Raw genomic sequence first — 12,088 nt, 5'->3', positions numbered from 1 at the left:
CCAGCTCACCTGGAAAGCAAATTCCCTAAGTTTCAGAGACCATCATCTGTGTCTGCCCGGGGAAATGCACACTACAAAGACCTGGCACCAGGCCAAACAGGATATGTGACGCAGTGACATGGTAGCCCTGTCCCCATCCTGGTCTGGGAACTGGAGAAGACACTGTAGAGCCTTTTCCCATGGGCAGGGCTGGAAGAGGGGAGGTCTTTCTTTTCTCATGGGTTTCAAAGGGTCCCACCTCATGTGAATAAAGAGGACTCATTCTTGCTCCAGGGTCCCCCCCCCATAAAAAAAGTGAGAGGAGGAAAAACAGGGTGTGATTAAAAATAGAAATGAGCTCAGTGTTCTCACAAGGGAGGTTCTCAATGGATATCTGGACCTTCAGTGAGTAGAAATAGCTCATTTGAAATAGAATCCCACGGACAGGCTTCTGGGCTTTCTGTGTTCGCCACATTAACACCCCAACAAAGGGCTGTGGCATCATCGCTAAGGCAGGAAATGAGGGGGTGAGTAGACATTGGCTACAAGCCCCCCTTCCTCTGAGTTCAGACAGACAGTCCTGGAGGCTGGATGCTGGTTGCCTAGGAAACAGCTTGGATGTGAAACTCTGAAAAAAGTGCTATCGGCAATTACTGTTTTTTGTTTTGATTTTTCTTCCTTTCTTTCTGGTATTGTGTGATGCTGGGGGTGGGGAGGAGCATTCTTTTAACCCTTCTGAGCCAGTTTCTTCACACATGAGGAGACAATTCATTCTGTGTGTGTGTGTGTGTCATAGCTGGTACTGAACCTAGCAGACTCTTGGTGTGGCTTTTTTTCTCTTCTCTCCTACCCACCTCACCAGCTTGCTTCACTTAACAGGCACCAATTGATTGAGCAAGAGAGAGATGTGATGAAGAAATAGGTTTGATAATGAGAACTTAACTCCCCTTCTGTAACTTTCATGATAGTAGAAACTCAAGTTTCATGATGCAGTGTCAGAATATCAATCTTTTGTAAACTGAGAAATCGTTAAAGATGCAAATGCTTCTAAGTCACCACTTCTGAAAAATATAGTTACTGTTTTCTCTTTGAACAAGCATAGCTGCATAGGGTGTCGGGGGTGGGGAAGGGTGTTGTTGAAGTTTCTCATTAAACCCCTCATTCTTCTGCTACTTGTGTTCAGACCCAAGTGAGATGGATATCACAAGTGAGACAGAGTCGACAAACAGCAGGAGCCGCCTGCCTGGCAGCAGTGAGCCTGTTAATACCGTCGTCGCTCTAACTGGAGAGAATCCATGCTCCAGGTACAGGCAGTGCTGGAGAGCCTCCACCACTCGAAGACCCAGCTCCCAGCCAGGGTTGTTGTGCTCATGCATGCCATGGGGAGCCAGGGCACCCTCTGCAGACAGGTCACCAACAAGCCTGTGTCTCACCAGGAGGAGGTCTTAGTCAACATGTACTAAAAAAAGACTTTAAAAAAACGACAAGCCCGTCCTCTAACTAGCAAAGCAGATGTTGTGTAGACTGCCAGACTTCCTCTTCCAGTCTATGAGGCTTTCGTTTCCCCAGCTGCGGTAGCTGGGGCTATCAGGGTCTTCCTGAAGAGTTGTCTTCAGATACGGAGAAGCTGACTGACCTTTATGGCTTCCCCAAATTCATGGCCGAGAGAAAGGGAGTATAGGGGCGTACTCTCTTGCCCCAATTGGGGGCGTCTATTTAGAGTTCCCTAGGATAGCTGGTACGTCACAGGGGCTGCACAGTTCAGCTCTTGGCTTCTTCTAGTGTGCACCACACTTTGTGTGTAAATCTCTGTCTTTTCCCCCAAGGAACTTGAGAAAAATAATTTCAAATTAACTATACTCTGCACTTGGATTGTAAGAAATGATAGATTCCCCCCCTGCAAAGAAAAATTGTGTCTGGAAAAAAAAAAACTGTTTTCAGTCATTTTCTTCATGTATTTCTATAATTATGTGTTCCTCATTTTTTTTCACCGTTTGTCTCTGCAGAGTTCCTATCCATCTGGTGTTTAACCTTCCAGACTGTGCTTGCTGCTTCTCTCCTGCTTCCCGCCCACTTCTTTCGTTACTCTACTTTCTACAAGAGTTGTCCGGCTTTTCTTCCAGTGTCTCCACTGGATTTGGTTGATGCTATTACATTTTGCGGTTCTCAAGAACCTTTTAAATAACTTTTTAGAGTTTAGTTTTACCATTTTATTTTAAGGCAGAGTCACTAATCTAATCTAATCCAAGCTAACCTAGGCTGTCTTGGAATTTATTATGTAGCCCAGACTGACTTTGAATTCAAGGTGATGCTTCTGCTCACTGTCCCCCAAGAGCTGAGATTACAAGCATGAGATAGCACACCTGGCCAGTTTTTCTATTCTTATTTCTAGTCTCACTATTTTGTCTTATCTAAAGATACTCATAAGATTTTTAAGTATTTTTCTTTCCCCTATATGATATCTGTATATCCTGCTTTCTCTTTGTTTGCTTGGGTCTTCCAGTATAGTAATAGTTGATTGCCTCTCCATTTCTTGGGATCTAGTTTTAGTTTTGATTATGTATATGTGTGTGTGTCTGTGTGTCAGTATATACATATGAAGGAAGGTTCCCAAGAAGCCAGAGGTTTCAGATCCCTTGAATCTGGAGTTACAGGCAGTTATGAGCTGCTAATATGGGATTTGGGAACTGGATTCCAATGTAAGAGCAGCCAATGCTTTTAACCTATGAGTCATCTCTCCAGCCCTATGCAAACTCATTAAAAAAAAATCTTTTAAACTATTTTATTTGTTTATTTGGTGTGTGTGTGTGTGTGTGTGTGTGTCTGCAGGCATGTGCACCATGTGAGTGTCTGGTGTCCATAGAGGCCAGAAGAGGGCATTAGATCCCCTGGAACTGGAGTTACAGTTGAAAGCCAACATATAAGTGCCAGGAACTGAGCTCTGGTCCTCTGAGAGAGAAATAAATGTTCTTAAGTGCTGAGTCACTTCTCCAGTTTTTAAAAAAGCCTTTAAAATTATGAGGGGAGGGACATAGGGGCGGAAGAAAGAGAGAAGGTGGGTTTGGGAGAAGATGAGGGAGGTTTCTACAGCTGGGATACAAAGTGAATAAATTGTAATAAATAAAAAATAAATAATTAAAAACAAAAAACCCTATATTCATTGCACTCAGGGATGCAGAGGTAGGAGGATTACTGTGAGTTGAAGGCCACCCTGTCAATAAAATGAGTCCAGGACAGCCAAACAAAACAAAACACACACACACACACATATATGGAGAGAGTTTCGTGTACCTTAGCACACATGGTGAGGTCAGAGGACAACCTGCAAAAGTTGGTTCTCCTCTCCTATCACGTAGAGTTCCAGAGACTGAATTTAGGTGGTCATGTTTGGTGGTAAAGGTGCCTGTCCTTGCTGAGTTATCTTATTGATCCATGGCCATCCGTATTTATAACAGATGTACTAAAAAGCTGACTGAAATCTCTAAGCCTGTGTTGGGTTGCAGTCAAATCCTTTGTGTCTGCTTGAGGAGACTCCTGGTGCCCAGCTGTTTGGTCAAACAGCAGTTTACAAAGGCTCCAGGTCCCCTGATTTAGATAACCACAGTAACTCCCACCAATTATTTAAGCATACTCTCTTCTTTCTTTATTGTAATGATTCTATTACCTCTGATTTGAGCTTTTCCCAGGCACCAGACAATTCAAAAAGTCCACAAAACATATCATATGCAAAACAAACAAACAAAAAACAAAAACAAAAACTAAAAAACAAAGTTGCTGCAACTCTTTCCCCACAAAGCCCTCAAGAGGCCACAGCACAGGAAGCTCTGGGTTTGGAAGAAACTGAAAAGGCTAAGCTATAGGAGGCCATGGCTGGATTGCTTTCTGTCTAGGACCGCTGCCCAGGTCACCCCTTAAAGTTCACCACGATTTTCATACTTCCCATGCTATGCTTTGGAAAAGGGTAAACGATGTTACCAAAACCACTCACCTTACCAGAGAGCTCATGAACGCCTCTTAGTCCTTAGCATTTGCCAGGGCATGTTTCTGACTTCCTATGCTCTCTGACATGACTGCTGTTTATTCCCATAGACTTTTCATAGAGTATTCAGACCACAAACAGAGGAATCCCTCCAACTGCCCGTATCTTAAACCCTCCCTTAAAGGACCTTCACACTGAGCTTCTCGAAAATAACCTCAAGTCTGGATTGTATGCTCTCACTGAGCTCAGTTTCGACATAAAAACCGCAGCTTTCACCTTAAAGGGAATAAAAGATAGCTTATTCTGGAGCCGTTTTGAGTGACCAATGACCCAGGTATGATTTAGGTTTTCCCGAATTCTCATGTTCCAATGTGGAAGCTGTTTCATGATGTTTTTTTATTATTATTAATGCTTTAACAGACTAAAGAAGAGTCATAAATAAAGGTAAGTTTGGAATATACTGGCGGGTACGCCAGCCTGGCAGATGCATCAAGACGGGGGAGGTTCGTTTATGTTGGGGGTTGGTCTGTTGCCGTGTATTCTGATGCTGATTATTGGCCGCCAAGATTTGCTTGCTGCCCAAAGGAGCAGACACTCACGTACCCCAAAATGATATTTGTCACCTTGTCTAAAAACTTATTCCTGTTTGACTAATAAAAAGCCGACACACGTGGGCAGGGCGAATGGGGTGGGTGTGGCTAAGGTTCGAGGGCTTGGAGAACAGAGAGGATCTTGGGAAGGTGTGAGTCAGGAGGAAGAGAAGAAGAAAGAAGGAAGCCGCGACGGGTTAGTGTGGAAAGGAGCTTATGGCCGGCATGGATGGAGGAATTGGCCCCGATGAAGATTATTAGCAAGCATTTTGGAATTGGGGATGGGAGTCTAGTTAGGAATGGTTAAAGCAGATGGACTGGGATAGGGGATGGGAGATAGGAGATAGCGTAGGTGGAATTATCTGCCCAGTCCAAAGGGAAATAAGGCCATTATAAAATCTATCAGGAGTCTGTGTCCTTTACTGATCATAGTAGGTTAGATAATACCACTGTAATGATTACAGGGCTAATAATGAACATTATTAGACCCTACCATAAATTAATAGCAACAGGACTCTATAGGCCCAAGCTGTTATCAGGTGACAGTCTAAGCTCTTAGATTGTTGAAGACTAGTGTTCTGCTAAGTTAGTAGATTCTAAGAAGCTTCTATTTATTATCGCAAGGTGTAAGTTCAGATACAGGGTGGAGCAAGGAATGGCCGTCCCAGAAGACTAAAACTAGTTCAAGATAAAGCAGTCAGCCTCTGAACCTACAAAATTCCACTCTTTCCACAGTACTGAAATTCTAATCTGTCCATCAATCTCTGGAGACAAAGACTTTTCATTTGTTGTTGTTGTTTGCATCTGTACACAACTTCTTTTTAGGAATTTTCATTCACTCTAGCCTATTCTATGTTTATGTATGTTATTTTTTTTCCTATGATAAGCCACCATAACCAAAGCGACTTACAGAGGGAAGGGCTTGTTTGAATTTGTGGTTATGGAGTGAAAGTCTATCGCTGCAGGGAGCCATGCCAGCAGGCGGGCATAGTGGCCTGAGCAGTGAGCTGAGGGTCCACGTCTTAATCAGAAGTACAGAGCAAGAGAGCCAACCCCCAACTGGCAGAAGTCTTCAGACCAGTGGTTCTCAACCTGTGGATTGTGGTGCCTTTGGGGGTTGAATGATCTTTTCAGAGGGGTCACCTGAGACCGTTGGAAAACAAAAATATTTACATTACAATTCATAACCGTAGCAAAATTACAGTTATGAGGTGAGTTTATGAAGCATAGCATTGGAAATAACTTTATGGTTGGGGGTCATCACAACACGAGGAACCGTATTAATGGGTCACTGCATTAAGAGGGTTGATAACCATTGTTTTGGACTCTCAGTGCCCTCTTCCAGTGACATGCTTCAACCAAGTCACATGTTCCTAAGCCCGCCTACATAGTGTCATCAGCTGACCACCAAGCACTGAATTACATAAGCCAGTAGGGACATTCTATTCAAACCACCACATTCTGCAACCTGGTCCTCACAGACCGCATCATAATGCAAAATGCATTTAGTCCAACTTCAAAGTCCTGATAGTCTTTTAGAGTTTCAGCAGTGATTATAAGTCCAAAATCTCTTTTGAAAGGCAGTTGTAACCTCCTGCAAAATAAAAAAGCAAATTACATACTTCCAATATAGAAAAGCACAGAGTACATCTTACCCATCCCAAAAAGGAGGAGTGGAAGCTTAGTGAGAAAATACTGGATCCAAACAAGACCAAAGCTCAGTGGAAGAAACACCAGATTCTCTAGATCAACCTCACATGCCTGGGAATTTAATTTCATTGGGCTTGGATGGCTCTACCTTCTAGTGATGTTCTAGAGATATAACATACATCTCTCTCTTGGTCTGGTCCCATTCACTGTATATACCTTTTCTTGGAAGATATCTCATGGCTCCAGCATCTCCAACAGTTTGGGGTCTATAACGTAGCCTAGACTTCATGTCCACAGCATCACAAAATGGCCTCCCAGGGTTTCCTACCCTCACAGTCTTTTTTTCACACAGGGACTCCCCTGCCTCATGTTGCCGGGCCCCAGTGGCTCTCTGAAACTACAGAGGAGGATTCTACGACCCCTTTAGTCTTGCATCTTTCACGATTCTAAAGCTAAACCATGTGGACGACGCTGCCAACTTGTGCTGCCTGCTTCAGCCCTTTGTGTTGCCTTCTGGCCCTTTGAATGACATTGAAGCAGGTTTTTAGCCTCGTTAGGATCAGAAAATGTCCTAGATGCTCTTTTCACAAATCCGAACCTTATCTGAATGACAAGACCCCACTCAGCTACTTAGTTACTTTTTTGGACAAAACACCATGATCAGCCAACTTATAGGAGGATGAAATTTATTTGGGCTCACGGCTCCAGAGGAATAAGAGTCCATTGCCATCATCGCAGCAAGGCACGGCCACCATAGCTAAGCATGCGAACTAGGCAGAAAGCTGAGAGTTCATATCTTAAGTCACAAGCACAAAGCAGACAGAACAACTGGAAATGGCCAAACCTCAACCTGACAATGAATTTCATTCCATCGCTACCCTGCTTTGATAATAGTTTGGGTCGGGGAGGGGTTGAAACTATAAAGAGAAGCCACCTGCTTACAGTTGCCTGCTTCTTACCCCTGGCTTTAGCTTCACCATACCTTTGTCAGGCTTCTCATCCTTTCCAAATGCCGCTTAATTTTACTGCGTTTCCAGGCACTCAGGTGCCCTCTGTCTGCCTGAGCAGCTCCAACACAGAATCTTCTGAGCAGAGAGAACACTGCTAGCTATGTAAGTGACCTGATTTTGGGCCACGCTGATTCCCCACCAGTTTGGCTCCCAGTTTCTGCAAGTCATTTTGAGAAACTCCACATCTGTTTGGGTGGGCATGGTACAGAAATGTCTCCCCCATTCCTTTCCTGTTCGAGGCCAACAATGGAAACTGCGTGCTAATAATAGCCAGCTCCTTCCATGGCTGTGCTGTTCCTTTTGATGCTCCTTCTCACCAAACTCACTTATTCTCTTCTGATTAGGACCAGAGGCCAGTATGACAGATATAAACCTGTATAGTTCAGTGAGGTACTGAGCCTGTGTCAAGAGCCTTCCATCCCTGAGTTACAGAAATTTTCCCTAGACTGGAATAAAAGAACCGCTGCCTCTGCAGTTCTGGGAGGGGATCTGCTGTACCCACTTCCTTCTCCAGGCTCCTCCCAGCCCAGCATCTGTGGTCATAACATGGCCGGTGCACTGCGCATTTTTAAGACCCTCTGCAGCAGCTGCTGCCCAAACACATAGGGGCCAGCAGCTCACTGGGCTCTTGCCTGCTGTCTGATCAAGACCTTTCTGAGTGACAGTTAGATCCTAAGCTCATGTGACTCTCTTCATTGCAGTTTTGGGAGGTGATAAGCGATGAGCATGGCATCGACCCCACCGGCAGTTACCATGGCGACAGTGACTTGCAGCTGGAGAGAATCAATGTGTACTACAATGAAGCTGCTGGTAAGGGTTTGGATGTTTGGATATCAGACTTGCTTTCCATTCTGTGGCAGAGGAAGTGGCCTAGGAGCATGCAAACAAGAAAATGCCTTTTGCCTACTCACTTACAATGCCATCTGGAAAAAAAAAATGTGTGCTGTAGTTCTGGAGACCTCTGCATGTTTGGCATGAATAAGCACACTCTGCCTCTCCATTTTCTTTTCCTCCTTTGTCTCAAAGCTGGGATTTTTGTAATGAGTTCTGCTGCTACATCTATCTCCTTGCCAAGCCCAGTTGTAAGTCAGCTCTTGTCCCCACAGGCAACAAATATGTACCTCGGGCCATCCTGGTGGACCTGGAGCCGGGCACCATGGACTCAGTGAGGTCGGGACCCTTCGGCCAGATCTTCAGGCCAGACAACTTTGTGTTTGGTATGTCGTCATGCTCCATGAGAGCCGGCCAAATGACTCACTCCCTTCCTAGCAGCCACGGGCTTTACAATTCTGTGTTCTGTGTGCAGTGCCCAGCTGAGCCTGTGTCCCACAGACCGCAATCCTGGCCTGCCCTATGCAGCTGACAAGATCATGTCTGTGGCCACCCTTGGCAGCTCAGAGGAGAGTGTGGGCCTGTTGAGGCTGTGAAAGGCCTCCATGAGGAGCAGCCTCTGGGAGAGGGAGGGGTGAGAAGATGAAAGTCTTCAAAGAGGGCATCACAGGCTGCAGGACACTTCAAAGGGCCAGCGATGCCAGGTAACCACTTCAGTGACCAAGGTGTAGACCAAGTGCTTAGAGCTGCCTTCCCCGGCCTCTTTAATTATGCCTAATGAAGAGTCTTTACAGAATGTTCTCCATGCTTATTTTCATAAGCAACTCCTTTCCCTCAAGTTGTTTATTTGAGACAGTCTCATTATACCCAGGATGACCCTCTGGCCTCTACCACCTAAGTGCTGGCTTTACTGGGCATGGGCTACCACATTCAGCCCCTCAGCTTGATTCTAGCCTCCCCTGTACTCCTCATTCTTGAAAAGGTGATTTTTTTTAAAGTTTTTAAACCAATATATAAAACCAGAACAGCTGAAGATAGTAATGAGGTGCCATACAATAGCTGACATATGTATATATTGTGTGCTGCTTAAAAGCAGGCTGAGCGTTTTCATCTCAGACGTTTCTGAGTGGTAAAAACTCAGAATCCTCTCAGCTTCCTGACATGTACAGAACATTGTTGTTTCTATGGCAACAGCACAGCAGGGCCTCAACTCCCCTTGGCCGTAGCTTAGCAACTGTGATCAACATTTCCCCAACACTCTGGATTTCAACCTTTTCCAGGGTCATTAATCCATGGAAATTTTACCTTTGGCAACAAAAGTGTGCCTCAAAGATTATCCAAGGGATCCCAAGAATAGTCCCACCTTGCCCCTCATAGTCTGAATGGTATAACTTCTGTGTGTCTTTTTAATATTCTCTTTCTTCTGACAGGTCAGAACAGCACAGAAATCACCGGGCAAAAGGCCACTACACAGACGGCACTGAGGGTGGCACCAGCTTAGACATCAGACCCTTTCCCACAGTCTCAGCTAGCAAGGGCAAGCCCTACAATGCCACCCTTTTTGGGCACCAACTGGTGAAGAACACAGGAAGCCCTGTATAACATCTGCCTCTGTACCCTCGAGCTGACCACACCCATATACAATGACCTCACCTACCTGGTGTCAGTCACCAGGAGTGGGGTGACCACTGGTCTGCACTCCTCAGGCCAGCTGAATGTGGACCTGAGAGTGCTGGGTGTGAGCATAGTGCCCTTTCTGCACCCCTGACCGGCCATGTAGCCACCCACCCTTTCTCTGGAAATGCTCATGCTCCCCCACAGAGGTTATGTTCTACCTAGGATGCTGATACTAAGAGTAAAATAGGTGGGGAGGGGCTAAGGCACCAGTGCAGCTGTCACTGAGGCACTGATAAAATGACGTCAGTCTTGGAGCTGGTGTGGTCAGAGGTGCCCAGGGACATCCCTTTACACGGGAGCAATCAAAGGAGTGACAACATCCTTGGACTGTTCCTTCAGTTCTGGGTCTAGGGCCTTCCTGGAGCAGAAGGGATTCAAAGCCTTGCTTCATGAAGGCCCAGGGAGGGGATAAAATACTTAGGCCAGGAGCACCAAGATCTGAAAGTAAACGTGGACAATAGGCGTGATGGTGCATGGTACCATCTTCTCTCTGGTGCAAGCTTTTGGGTTCCTTGTCTTCCTCGGCTTCATTCTGCAGGACCCTTCCTGTGCTTCCTAAGCTCCAGACCATTCTCAATATCTGCTGTTAAGTCTCCCATCCCACATCATGGAAGGAGTCAGGCATAACCATCCCTCTATGTCCATAGGCTCCCTATCTGCAGACTAAGCCAACCTCAATTGGAAACTATTTGGATGAAAGGTTATATCTGTATGAGGCATGCATAGACTTTTTCTTGTCACTGTCCATAAGCACTACAGTACAAAGAGCTACTTACATGACATTTACACTGCTTAGGTGTTCTGGCTCATGATTTAAAGCATACGAGGTCATGTGGGATGTCCTAGGCATATGTGAGCTGCTTTACGGAAGGAATTCACATCTGCAGGTTTATGTAACGCTTTTCCATGGGTACCAAAGGACAACCGCACTAGCCCTATATTTCTGTGCAGTAAGTCACTATGACATGAGTGGCTGAAAGTGACACAGTCATTCTACAGTCTCCAGGGACCAGAAACTCAACAGTGAAGATGAATCCTTCCCTCAGGACCCTACAGAGTGGACCAGCTTGGTCTACACTGTCACCTGAAACTCAGAGGCCTGTTTCAAGCAATTCATCTAAGGGTCTTCTCATCTCTGAGGCTATTGACAAAAGGCTACTCTTTATATCTTGACGCTGCCTGGCCATTCACCACAACACACTTGCTCCTCCTTTAAGGCCACCAGGAGAGCATCCTCAGCCTGGTGGTCCAAACCGAAGCACTCTTCTGACACCATCTGCAAACAGTCTTGTTTTAGGGACCATTAGAGACAGCCTAACTCAGGAAACCTTACGGCTAACAGACATAAAACCTAACTGGCTATAAAATCCATCTCATCAGTACCTAGATTAGTTGAACAGTTGGAGAAGGGTCATTGTAGAATCTGCCTAATACACATGGACTGTGTAGACTGGAAATAACATGGTCTTTGGACCCAGATAAACCTGTGCTTATCACAGAGTAAATAACTTAGCTCATTCATTAGTAAATACTGTGCTTGTTTTGCCAAATGGCAAAGTTGACCTGACTGTAGAGAGGTCACATAGGTTCCTTATAATGAAATATATATGTGTTTATATATTGCACTGCATGTTAGATTAGCCACAAAGTATTGATTAATAGAAACAACATTTGGGGCTATAAAATACTATTACTTCTTGGTTTCCAAGGGGATTGGTCCCTATAGATGCCAATAAAATGGCCAAATATTTGCATATAACCTACACATTTCCTCATGTTTACTGGATGTTGTCTCTAGATTACAGATAAACTCTGATACAATGGCAAAGTTATGCAAATAGTTGTTTATTTTTGATATATTTCATCCATGATTGGTTGGTTCCATAGATGTGTTATGTGCAGGTATAGGGGCCAATTATAGGGGGAAAACTTTAAAATTCATCTATATCTGACATATGAAGATAATGCTCAGGACTGTTTTTGTACATGTGGCAATTAGGCATCTATAGTGACAGATGAAAAGGAGCACCCCTTCCAACTAATTAAGTATTTCTAGGATTTATCTGGGATATAAAGGAATCATAAGAACCAGGAGGGATTGGGGGGTTCCCTGAAGATCCCAGCTTCACAGTCAGGATGGCCCTGGTCGGTAGTTTTTTTTGTTTTGTTTTGTTTTATTTTCATGGCTGAAGTGCTCTTGGCCCAATAAACACTGTTGAAAATTTTATTTCAGTGTTCCTTTTTAGACAGAGGAGGTCCCTTGGTATTTTGAAAGCACTTTCCCTGGGTATTCCTTTAATTTAGCCTCCCATGCAGACTGTTCTTGAAAAAGCAGCATCGACCATGGTGGGGAGGGCAGAGGGAGGGATTGT

General features: G+C 44.8%; 1 protein-coding gene and 1 long non-coding RNA gene across 2 annotated transcripts; both read left to right on the top strand.

Moving 5' to 3' along the window:
- Nucleotides 1-423: 423 nt before the first annotated feature.
- LOC132649219 (uncharacterized) lies at nt 424-4,286 on the top strand. Its single transcript, XR_009587660.1, has 3 exons — nt 424-506; nt 1,163-1,283; nt 4,069-4,286. It is a non-coding gene; the product is annotated as an uncharacterized LOC132649219 (long non-coding RNA).
- Nucleotides 4,287-7,897: 3,611 nt separating this feature from the next.
- LOC132649211 (tubulin beta-4B chain-like) lies at nt 7,898-11,941 on the top strand (the record flags this gene model as incomplete). Its single annotated transcript, XM_060372485.1, has 3 exons — nt 7,898-8,018; nt 8,315-8,425; nt 9,470-11,941. Coding segments are annotated over 3 exons (303 nt in total), but the record flags the coding sequence as incomplete, so codon positions are not given.
- Nucleotides 11,942-12,088: the final 147 nt, after the last annotated feature.

The sequence above is a fragment of the Meriones unguiculatus genome, chromosome 19 (genome assembly GCF_030254825.1).
Source record: "Meriones unguiculatus strain TT.TT164.6M chromosome 19, Bangor_MerUng_6.1, whole genome shotgun sequence".
In the NCBI taxonomy this organism is placed as follows: Eukaryota; Metazoa; Chordata; class Mammalia; order Rodentia; family Muridae; genus Meriones; species Meriones unguiculatus.
The sequence above is the reverse complement of the archived record's forward strand: the minus strand, read 5'-3'. Positions and strand labels throughout refer to the sequence as shown.